At 36.3% G+C, this 13017-nt stretch overlaps 1 protein-coding gene across 7 annotated transcripts in view; it reads right to left on the reverse strand.

Moving 5' to 3' along the window:
• Positions 1-8277: 8277 nt before the first annotated feature.
• The window catches only part of LOC105222168 (protein madd-4), a 315454-nt gene continuing 310714 nt past the window's right edge, over positions 8278-13017 (reverse strand). For 3 of the 7 annotated variants that reach the window (XM_049456511.1, XM_049456499.1, XM_049456494.1), the window contains 2 exons: positions 12835-12985; positions 8279-10333 (listed from right to left, as the gene is read on the reverse strand). In XM_049456511.1, coding sequence (XP_049312468.1) covers positions 10209-10333; positions 12835-12985 — 276 coding nt within the window. In that variant the 3' untranslated portion in view covers positions 8279-10208. Of the gene's footprint in view, positions 10334-12834; positions 12986-13017 lie in introns of all 7 variants that reach the window. The other 4 variants (XM_049456488.1, XM_049456485.1, XM_049456508.1 and 1 more) reach the window with 3 other exon arrangements.

Here is a 13017-nt window from a genome sequence, read left to right on the forward strand (position 1 = left end):
CTCCAAGGAAGATATGTTGCTTATAAAAAATTAAGAAAAGGCTGGGAGAGAGATTTGGCTTTTTAGATTTTTGAATGAGTGGGAATTTCTTAAAATAGGTTCGATAGGTCGAGCATAATTGTTACCGAACGTTACATTAAAAGGTTGAGCCAGTCTAGAATGTTCAATAAATTTTTGTTTTTGGTTAAAAGTGCATTGAAAACCTGATGTACCTTATGTTTTTTTATTTTGTTTTAGATGGCACGAATTTCTAGAAAAACTGTGAACCATAGAGACCCATACACACATTTTGATTCAAGATCCCATTCATCATATGTATTGCTATAAGAAAAACAAGCCCATACCAAACCAGGCCAGGGGCGGATTCATGTGGGGGGAACTGCGGGAGAGAAGAAAAAACTTTGGCATAATGTCGAGTTTCTGAACACTGACCCAAAAAAATCAGTCATCAAGAATTGGTGTACTAAATATTGAGGAGTTTAAATGAGCACCGAAGACGATGAACGCAGTGGACGCCCAACGAAAACATCAAAAATGTCTACGAAATAATTTTCGGTGACCTTAAAGGGCAGTTGTTCGAGATAGCAAGCACTCTAAAGATATCAACTAAATTTCTACAGCATATCATTCACGAACATTTGGATACGTGGAAGCTCTGTCCAAAGAGGGTGCTGCGCGAGCCGACTTTTGACCAAAAATTTGGATGAAAAAGAAAGTGCTTTTGCACAAAAACATTGCACCGGGCCACTTCGAGCGGCTCCCAGGGACTATTTCCTGTTATCAGATTACAAAAAAATGCTTGTTGGGAAGAAACATTTGTCGACTGAAGAGGTGATTGCCGAAACTGATGTCTATTTTGAAGCAAAGGATAAAAAAATAGTATTTAACAGTCTGAGGGTAGCAATAATCCGTGTATCACCTTTGAATGAACTATTTTAAATTAAATGAATTTTGCCGAACAATGTGTTTTATTATGGTGAGTCGAAGACTTTTCAATTGACCTTTTAAGTTTATTCTCAGAGCTTTAGAAAGATTAGAAGAATATAAGAAATTCGCAATATAGGTTTCGAACCTCCTTATATGTAAGGGTACAGGAAATACAGTTAAGTGTCCATTTCTTGTACTTGTTTGCCCATTTTAGACGCGATTTTTTTCATTTTTTGGGTCAGCATTGGTTTTTTGCAGGTCGTCTTCCGAACATACCGGCTTCTCGTAAACTTTTTTGCGCTGTTTCCACACTTATTTTCATTCCATAATGCCAGCTCTGCCCGTATAAAAGCAGAACTTTTGAATTTTCTATGCCAAAATTCCTTTTTTCTGCCTTAGGTCCTTTAAAGTATCTTTTCTTGCAAGAAACATATCACAGTTGAATGTGAACAGCCCACTCTTTTAGCAATGGTCCTTTAAGGGGGTATTCTGGTCTAGACGCATGAATTTTAGACATTTTTTAAACCAAGAAAAAAAAATTTTTTAAAATTTTACTATCCAAATTTTTATATGTTTTTTATTGACATTTTAATAATATAAAAAAAAATTGCGAGAACAAAAAAAAAAATTCGTCGAGATACGGCCGGTGGAGTTTTTCATTAGTAAGGAGGTCATTATCGGATTGACCATTAAAAAAAATATAACAAAATGGCGTCGCCTTGAAAAAAAAAGAATTTTGACCCGATTTTTTCGACCTTCTCGAATTTTTGAAAAATACTTCAAATCAAAATCCTAGATCAGAATACCGCCTTAATAAAGATCTTCCTTCTTAAACGCATCAATTTCAACTTTTTCATCACGACTCAACTGCTCATAATTTGCACAAAGTTTTTTGTTTTTATAAATACAACTCAATTATAACAAAAGATAACTTGTGAATGACTTATGTTTGCTGTCAACACATCAACAGTACTTCAACGCGGGAAATTCTCTTTATTGCCTGACAAATTAACCGGTAAACTTCCCACATTTTTATCTTGAATGACGGTGTTGCCACTATTGCGCTTTTCATGACCGCCTGTGTATATGCAAGTAGGTGAGAAAAACTAATTTTTTTTTTAAACTGTTATAGGATTCTTTCTTGGCGGTTGTGAAATAAAAATAAATGGCATAAAATAAATTATTATTTTTTTTTATTTTTTATTTGTAAATTTATTATTGCAAATTTAAACTGAATTTTTTTAGCTTCTGTTTTCTTGATTATTTTATTTGAGCACTATTTTTAATAACATATAGCTGATTTTCTTGCTTTTTTTTGTTAATATACATTAGTAAATGCATCGGATTTAGCAACCTGTAAGCGCTTAGCCACTACATGGTCATAACATTAGCACATTTAGGCATTTTTTCCGTGGATATTGTACATATTTCTAACTTATTTGGATACTTAAGATTAAGTTATAGTTAATTGTATATTTCCGTCACCTAAAATGCAAAATAATGTAACGTAACTTTGATAAAATTACAGGCCAAGGAAAACAGATATAATAGAAACCACTCATATTGAAAAAAAAATTTGAGTTTTGGTTATAAAATGGTTAATTATTAGTTATGTATTGGTTATGTATTTGTTAAATCTGAAAGCGGAAGCAGAAAATTTTATGATATTACATATATAATATGATCGTAAGCAATAATAAAAACTCAATTTTGATTTTTTTGATGATACGTTATTTTGCATTTTAGGTGGCGATATGGTATATATTTATATATATATTCCTATATACATATGTCTGTATATATAAATTTTTGTTGCAACTAACTTATTTATATTTTTATTTACATATAGAAACATTGTGCTTGTGTTAGTTTTAATATCGCTTAACTTTATTTGAGTGCACAGCGAAGCCAGCAGTTTGTTTTATGAGCATGTATGTGTGAGTTTGCTGCAGCTTGACGTTGTTTAGGGTACATGAATGCGGTTTGAAAAATTGTTTCAACGATTTCTAGTTAGTTTTATGATTATTTGCGGTGCTTTCGGTTATTAATGCGCAAGTGGTTGAGACATATACATGTGTATGTTTTAATATATTATATATATATATTTTTATTTATTAGTTTTATATTTTTATTCTATTATTTTTATGCTCGTCCTGTTTGTTATGGCTTTTTATGAAACTGTAATTAAATATTCATTAGCTGCTTTCTTTAATTAGTTTTAATTATTATTTTTTAATATTTTTTGTTGTTGTTTTGTGGTTTTCCCTTAAATTCATTAAATATTTTTTTGTATTCTTCGCATTCTTACTCTAATTAGTACTCCTAGTCTTTCTCTTAATTCTTTGCTTCCTAAATTGTGTTTGTCATTTCTGCCTTTAACTCACTTTTTGGCGGTTTCTTCTTTAATTACATTTTCAATTGCTATTTTTTAGTAATTACAAACCCCAGCACACCGTCCACCCACTAGTGCTATGTTTGTATGTATGTGTTTACTGTGTTATATGCTTGCGTATTTTCTTTCTAAATGCTTTTGTAGCAACGAAAAATGTAACTATAGGAAACGTTATATAAAAACCGAAATATGTATATACATGGTATATAATATAAGTAAACGTTTGAAGTATATGCACACATACTCATATCTACAACAAATACAATTATATACTCATATCTACAACAAATACAATTACACACTCGTGTGTTGCGGAAAATTTCAAAGGACTTTTGCAATTACCTAATGGCCTTTAGCAGTACATTTCCGCTACGCTAACGGTTTTTCTAAACCGTTTTATTTTCCTTTAGTATGCGTTCGCTGTCAATTTAAATGTGTGTGTGTGCAAGTGGATATGTGGCGCTTAGCATATGCAAATTTTAGTTGAGCAAAAAATTTTGTTGCAGAAAGGGTTATTCCAGTAGAAAATATTGCTGAATAAAATGTCGAAATTATTTGCAACAATAAAAAGCGTAAAAAGAAAATTTCAAAATTTTTTACTAAGAAAGTAAAAAAAAAAGAAAATTACTCGCTGTGTGGAACTAGGGTTGTATGTAAAATAACCATCTCCCTCAGCCTCAGAGAGCCTGTGTGCTTAGATGACTGCGTGCCTGGGTACTCTGAAATCTTAACACACTTTGATTTGATTTCATAATACCTGGATTAGCAGTTCGTGGAGTCTAACTCCGGCTGTCTTCCTCTGCTTGCATAACTTCTAGATAGGCATGGGAGAGTAGGACGCACTAAAGTAGAGAGGAGGTGAGCTTTTTAATTGATGGATTAAAACTTGTGCGGAAGGTTGGTGGAGGAGTTCACTGTCCAGATACCAGGTCGCCGAGACTAGCTCCGGCTGTCTTCCTCTGCTCACATACCTCCTAGGGAGACCTGGGAGACAAGGACTCTCTGAAGCAGAGAGAAGATGAGCTTAATGGGAGAGAAGATGAGCTTAATGGATGGATCAAAACTTGTGCGGAAGGTTGATGGAGGAGTTCACTGTCCGGAACTTTTCACCAGTTCTCGTTTTGGGATCCTGACCACTGCAGCGTATCTTCATAGCGGAGGTGGCTGCCATAAAGTTAGCAATATATGTATCCGAGCGCAGTCTCCTTCAAAATGATGACTTTTTAGACTTTTTTGGGTGACTTTCCTTAGCGATATTAGAGAAAATTATTAGGCAGCAAGGTCTAACGTTCGGTTTTCGACGCAGTCCGCGCCGGGGAAAGCAGAGAAAGGCACTCTGTTGGAAAGAGCAGGTGGAAATGGACCTGCCTGTACTTTAAAACTCCAATTGGCGCCAAGCAGCGAAAAGATAGAAGGATTGGCGCTCTGTTGTAAACTCGGCTATAACCGCGTATGCAGTGTCTACGCCAGTAAAGAAGAATAAGTTTCAACTTTCAATGTTCTCTCCGATCCGGAGTCATGAGGTAAGATTTGAATATGTTTTGGCGATAGCTGTTATCCAACTATAGGAGTTTTACGCTTGACTTCACAAATGATTGAACATAATAGTCTAAGTGCGATTACTACTACGCTGAGTGATTAGCCATGTAACCTAACCTAAAAAGATGCGACCTTAATGGAATGGTTGACGAAGTAAATTAAAAAACTGGAATAAAATGCTTGTGTCAATTTAAAAGTAGAATGTTATCGAAATATAAAAATATTTATTTTTATTTTATGTCCAAATTAACTACTTTGGTACGGTATCTATCAGCCAACATTGCCCACGGCCGGCATTCACCGTCTGCGCGCTGCATCGTTCGTCGATAGATCTGTAATGAGACAAGTCTTAAAACACTGAGAGCTTATTTTACATTACAGGCGGCATGTAAGAGATATAGGGATAAGACAAAATTCTTGGCTCTCGACTTTAATCAACGCTGGGCCGTGCGCGCCCATGTCATGACCTTCGACTCTATCATGTTTATACATAAGTTAAGAGATCGATCCTAACTCTCATTTGGATAGCTTACAACGCCGATACGTTGTGTTATAAGACTGCCGAGATGTTTCAACCTCAGTAATGCAAAGGCTGGAAAGTGGAGGAGAAAGATCATGAATGATTCCACCTCACTATCCTCCACACAACTATGGTAACTTGCGTCCGACAAGATTTTTAAGCTTACTTCAGTGATGTCTAGTAAGAAGGTGTCAGTGTCCAGTAAGAAACCCTAAGATTTCGACAAGATGAATTTAATACCTAATAGTTTATGAATTTCTGATTAATTCTGGAACAACACATTGGATTTTGGAATAGTGTCGGATCAGTGATTTTGTTCTCATTGTCACGACAAATACAGTTTCTCATTTCGGGAGGCTAATATCTACCTAAAAAAAACAAAAACTTGCGGCTCTTCTTTGAACGTTCCATAACATTTAGGTCCTTAAACTGACAGCTCCTGTTAATAGCTAACAGAAGCGAACTATTGTAAAGTCGAGTACACAGATTTCACTTACTTAGCTTTCTTTGATGAGCTGGTATGCTGTAATAGCCCACAAGTAGTTGCAGCTGACAACCTACCTCGAGGTCCTGAAGCACACGCAAACCTACTCACATAACACCTCTCAGTGGACTGACCCTAGCGAAAGAGCTCGTGGACTGATCTTCCCGTTGGGTGGCTTCGTCGGCAATTAGCCTACGTCCTGCTATTCATATAGAGTCTGAAAGACCCTTACTTCAAAAGCAGCAACAGGTCTTTCAAAAGTTTGAAGCTTAAGTTTTTTCATCGTAGTCTCTCATGGAATAACCCATTGGTGTGTACGCATTAGTATGTTTCGTGTATGTCAGTTAGTGCGTCTGTTTAATTAAGTGTGCCTTTCAAAGCTTAATTTTACGTGTTTATTCATTTTATTCCAATTACATTCATTATTTTAATATTTTTTACATTTTTCAATATCAACTTTCATTACTTTAGCAAGTGCAATAATCTTCCATCGCAACATTGAGCTCAGTCCTTGTGACAGTGTGGCATAAAAGTACGATTTTTTCATTTTCCTTGCATTTCATTTCCCTTAATTTACTTAATTACATTTAACAACAATACGCGTTGGCTCGTTATTTAAATACGCACACATACAAGTAACTGTATGTGCCTGTGTATGTGTGCATCTAACTAATTACATTTATGCGTTCGCGTCTTTTGTGGCAACATTTCGCGGTAAATTTTTTTGTGTTTGCTTTCGTTTAACGTTTTGTTTGGCTTTTTACTTTGCAGCTTTGTGGTATTTTTTCATATTGTGTACAAAAAACATTCAGTGAAGTACTTTTTGCACTCACACATACACGCGCTTGCACACACACTCATTCAAGCAGACACTTAATTGCGTTATTTTTTCATGCTTTCTTTTGTCTGTTTGTTTCTTTTTTTTTTGGTATTATTTTCGCACAATTCGCCATTTGCTTACACCAGCTCACACACACAATTGCATTTAAATCTTATTAACTTCTTTTTATGCCTTTTTGTTTAATTTTAATTTTGTATTGTTACTTTTTGTCTGCAGTATATCTGTGTATGGTATACATTTGTATACGTGTATATTCTTTGCATATTTCATTATCAAGCACATAACATTGTCCTTGTGATAAGTGCTTAACTGCTTAAATACTTATTTCATAATTGAATACATACATTACTAACTATATTGTTGTTGCATAATTACAAATTTATAATTGTATCGACTAATTTTTAATTCGTTGAGCTTGAAAAGGTTTTTACAATTAAATTTTAATTTAATTATATAAAGTGTATGAAAAGTATTGAATTCATATTCATAATGCCAAATAATTTATTATTTTTACAAAAACGATCAAAAAGGGTTATTTAAAAGGTGAAATTGAAAAACTGTTCTTATGCTTTTCTTATCGGCTTGTCAACTCTACCACACACTATCATATTCTTTTTCCTCCTCTAGGAAGATTATTGTTTCATTGAAATTTTAGAATACTATAGACTTAATAGAAAAACGAAAGATCATCATAAATAAAAAAAAAATGCATAATATTCTCACTCTTCTCCACGAAAAAAGGGCTAGTTATCCAGAATAGACTCTAAGATTTCCGCAAATCCTCCAGTTTATTCTCGAAGAGTTGCAACCAGTTACTGCACAGCTCAAGGGCAACAAATCAGCCGGCCTAGACGGCATCCCAGTAAAAATCCTGAAAAAATAACTGCAGAGCGACTGGCAGTACTATGTATAACGCTTAACTCGAATACGGAATATTTCCTGAACCCTGGAAAAAGCAACGGTTGGCGCTAGTCAGTAAGGGGAAAGGAAATCCTAACTTGTCATCAGCATACCGTTCACTATGCATGCTTGACACAGCGAGAAAGCTACACGAAAGGTTACTTAAACCCAGACTAGAAGCGGCTATCAATGAAGCTGGAGGACTTACCTTTAGACAACGTGGCTTTAGACCCAGTAAGAGGTCTAAAATGCGTCATTGAAAGACGCACAGCGAAGATGGCATAAATACAAAATAATAGAATTTCTGGCAACTTTAGATGTCCGAAACGTCTTCAACAGAGGCAGATGGGTGGATATGATCGACGTTCTCGAGAAAAGCTTTACCTTATTAACAGAAAACTGTTGTACCAAACTAGATAGCGGTCACGTCAGGAGTAGCACAAGGATCCATTCTATGCCCAGACTTATGGAACATTAGCTATAACGCTATATTAAAACTCGAAATGCCAGACGAATCGTACTTTATTGGCTACCCGGACGACATTGCAGCAGTAATTACAGCAAAGAACACAAAAGAAGTGCCAAGAGAGCTAACTCAGGTCATGATGTGGACTCAAGCATGGCTCGACTCACACAGTCTCCAGCTCGCTATGGAGAAAAGAGCGCTACTATGCTAACAAACAAGCACATACCACTCGAGATAAGCATGCAAACGACTACGGATATTCTTAGGACAAGACTCTTATGCGTAAGACGGGACTCCAGGCTAACTTTCTGGGTACAAATGCAGCACGCCGAAGGAAATGCAGCGATAATCACCTCCCAACTTAGCAGACTAACGGCCAACATAGGGGGCTCCAACAAGGAAAGAGAAAGCTCCTAATGCCGAAAACCGGCGTAAGGTAGTGCCCAGAGTGCACCCCTCCGAAGCCCTCAGGGTTGCATCAGGTCATGTAATATTAGTTAATAGCGGTAATACCCCAATTGACCTTCTGGTATACAAAAGAAAAAAGCTGCGGGAGTTAAAGAAATTATCCGAAAACCACAAGAGCGTCATAGAACAAATAAGGAAAGATTCAACAACATGGCAAAGAAGATGGCAGAATGAATACGCACCGCCGCAGTAGACATAGATGACCCAATAAAAGTGGACAATTTAATCAGCGTCATGCTGGAAAGTGAATAAAACTGGAGGATTAACCAACATTTTTTATTTATTCTTTGAATATTGCAATAGTCTATACTTTTGAAATACTCTGTTAATAATTTTGAGCATAGATCTTTTGTTTGGTTTCAGCCATGGAGAAGGTTGGAAACAGTGCAGCATTGAATGACCCTGCTTAGCCGCATCTGACAATGCGTGCAACTAGAAAATTGTCATACTAAGTATCTCCCTTGGAGGCCATGAACAATCCCACTAGCACAAAGCTAGAAACGCTTTTCCATTGTGATGCCCTGAACTCTTCGGCGTACCCCTTAATAAAGCAGAAAAATATATCAGGGTAGTACACATCAGCTTTATTTAGACAATTAGCAATTATTTATACTAATTAAAGTGGGTTGAAAGTGCTAATTGACTCACTTAAACTTAAAGATTAAATTTTTAAAAAATTATATGACATTAATTACGAAATAATGATCGCTTATGCATGCAAAAATCACTTAAAAACGAAAATAAAAAATATATAGTATATCTTAAGGCCTTTGTTTACATCTAAATTATGCTAAATTATCGTATAATTTTCTCTTTAAAATATTTATATATTTACACGGCATAAACAGACATTCGCTTTATATTAATACATTAGCTTTATTGTATGTGTGTATGTATTTGTATATGTACGCATGCATGTAACCACAAATATAACGATTTCTTTTATTTTTGTTATTTTTGGTGCATTTTTATATATATCTATTTACTATCAGCATTTCATATGAGGCTGTTGCCATTATAATCGCATTTGTAGCAAAATCTGTGTGTTTACACATACATTTGCATTAGTCTGCGTCTGCCATTTCATATTTGTATTTATATATACATATATGCATATGTACATACATTAGTATGCGTGTATTCACTAGTGTGTGTAAACTGGCTTGTATAAAGCAATCTATAGTTAGTTAGTTTTTATTTGGATTTACCTTGCTTATTATTATTTATTTGCCTTCATTCGAATCATTTGGTCGCACTCACTCAATATACTCAAATATTTATTTTATGAATAATTTATTATTGAGCGGTAATTTGTTTGCCTTCAAATCATGCGCTTCAGTTGCTTGGTTTGCGGTTCGCACAGTATCTATTCATGAAAGTATGTGTTTGTATGTCGCTCTGCTTATTTAACATTTTCGCTTCATGAATTTGTATGGCGTGCCTTTAGTACCGTTATTATTATTATTATTACTATTTTATTACTTTCACTCTACCTCAATTTTACATTAATGTTTGGTAAACCGTTGAATATTCGCATTCGAATATTCCTTCGAATATTTCTTTGGAGCGCTCTGTTGTTTGTGTGGGTTATTTGTGTTGTTGTATTCTTTGCTTTCGTACTGCAGCCTTGACTTTTACACTTTTGCTTAACTTTGCCAATATTTGTTGTTGTTAATTGTAGTATGCATTGAATTGGCAGGACTTGCAGCATTTCTCTTGGTAACGATGTAATCTGCACAAGCCCATCGAGCGTACGTTGCGGCAATACCGTGAAGTGTCCTTGCATTGATCAAAGGCTGTAAAAGTAAAGGGACAAATTTATTTTATTGAAAATAAAGTGATTTAAGAAATATGCATTTTCAAGTAATTTGCGGTTAACATTAATTTAAGCTTATATTGGTACAAATTGAGGACTTCGCAATAATTCTTCTTCGACATCTCAATAGATGACCGATGATGTACTAGAGATTTCCTCACTCAGTGGCATAAATTCGTTGCTAAGAATCACTTTAACAGTATTTTTATGACCAGAGTTCGAAATCCTGTTATTTTTCACTAACTCAAGACCAAGAAACTGAGAATACAATATGACTTACCTTCATCTTAACGAAAATAATTCAGTGTATAAAAATCTAGAAATTTTTCTACAACTTGAGCGTGATTTGATTCTTTATAAATGGTTCGAAGTTTAACCAAGAAATCAGTGAAATACGAGGTGTGTTCAAAAAGTATCGCCAATTTTGTGTTTTTTCAAAAATTATTTATTTATTCATGAATATCTATTTTGTCCCCTTCAAAGTAATCCCCATGAGATATTATACACTTGTGCCAACGGTTTTTCCAATCTTCGAAGCACTTCAAAAAATCATTTTTTTACCTTTTTCAGCTCCTCCTTCGATGCCGTCTTTATCTCGTCAAGAGAAGCGTAACGTCGTTCTTTCATGGGCCTCTTCAGTTTATGAGTCACAGGTCTGGGGAATACTGTGGCTGCGGCCGCACTGATCTCAAACTGAAGGGTCCCTAAGGATCACTTCTTTTCTGATCATAGGTATAACGGGTTCAGTATAGTCGGGAAATGTCTACTTCGAAATTCTTTTAGAAATCCTAGCAATACAAATTAGGAAGTGTACCCTAAAAGGCTCCCACAAACTTTCCTACACGTGCTGGGGCTAAACTCATTGGTCACTACCTACACGATGGACGAGTTGGTCGAAGTTTTCTGCTCGGCGTGTAAAACTAAACTGGAGAGTTCCTGTCCACTGAAACACCAGAGGGCAAAGGGATACCCGGGCTATAGAAGTTTCGAAAATCAGAGCGTTTTGCAGACATTTATCCAACAAGGCCCTCAGAAGTGGATTAACTGAAGACAGGAATTGCAATATACAAGCAAGATAGGTAAAGATGACCTCACGAAAAAGCTTCTGCGAAAAAAGTGGACGGCTGTCAAGAGTCCTCGAGGTTCAGGCGTATTTTCGAAAATACTCCGTTTCCCCGGGTTATCTCAAGGACGCAAATAAAAAGTAGTAAAGCAGTGAAGACACACTTCAGATGCTCCTTGATGCTCACTTTCCGAGCAATACGTCCTCTGCGGAAGATCTTAAGGAGTGCTGTTAGATGATTGTGCGGCCTTTGTTGACATTCTGTATGAACGAAACTTTACATGGGCGATCAATTCCAGTACCCCGAAACGGATGGCAACGCAGCTGCAGCAGGCTGTTAAGGTGTCATGCAGCTGGTTGATACCTATCTTTGCGAACTTCATTAGACTGGGTTACATCCAAGGGGCTTAGAAACGAGACAGAGTTGACGCAGGGGTACCTCAGCTTGGTAATAAATTGGTCGGTTGGAAGTTATCTTGTCAACAATCCAAGCAAAACCGGTATTATTTACTAGAAGATATAAGATGCCAGCGGCACCGCTACCGCAAATGGGAGACATCTGTCTGCAACCGGCGGTTACAATGAAATATCTAGGGCTCTTCCTGGATAGGAATCTTTCATGGAAGCTGAGTATCGAAGATAGAGCAAAAAAGACACCGATTGCCTTAAACCGCTGCAGCGGAGTCATTGCCAAAAGGTGGAATTGTGGTCCTCTGGCTCCACGACACCACAGCCCATTATATTCTATGGAATATTTATGTGTTGGAGGGCTTTAGGAAAAACCACACTTGCAAAGAAACTCGAGAGTTCAACGTGCGATCTTCATCAGCATGACACTTAATGCCATCTTGCACATAGTGCCCGTAGACATCGTCGGAAGGTGTATGGCTACGAAAGTTGCTATAAGGCTGAGAGAATCTAGGTTATTAAAAGAACACGTATCTGAACAAACAATATCCTCATAATTTTTGACTTCATATCGGATCACTTGGATCATGGAGACGCCAAACCGAACTCTGCTGGTTCCTATAATCCTACATTTATCAAATACTTATATCATTATTTGTGACGAGACGCAAGTTTATAATCCTACATGTATCAACAATCTGTCAACGAGTGGGAGACCAAAAATGAGACGAAATGGAGAAAACACCAAGCATCAAGCTGAAATGCTTTAAAAGGGACACGATCTTGTTCAAAACCAATTAATTGTAGGTGTCAGACTGCTGAATAGTTCATTTTATTCCTGTGTAAACTACAGGTCTTAGTTCTGGACTGGATTCTAATTGAACACACTCTTTTCAACTTAATAATGAAAGAAAATGTATGCATTCGGACACCTAAAAAAAGTATCTCCGCAAAAACACCAATCTGCAAATAATATTAATAGTAAAATGTATAAGTAATTATTTACTCACTTTTTGCAAAGCATGGCGGACTCTTACACACTTTCATAACTGCTGGGCGTGGCTGATGGCGACAGGCATTGCCCGCTGGTCGGCGCGTGCCATACCAAACACACTGTAAAATGCGGTATTTAATTCCCTGACGACCGCATTGCGCATTGCACTGCAAGACAGGAGATGAAAGAGAAGAAAATG

Source organism: Bactrocera dorsalis, chromosome 1 (assembly GCF_023373825.1).
Source record: "Bactrocera dorsalis isolate Fly_Bdor chromosome 1, ASM2337382v1, whole genome shotgun sequence".
Lineage (NCBI taxonomy): Eukaryota > Metazoa > Arthropoda > Insecta > Diptera > Tephritidae > Bactrocera > Bactrocera dorsalis.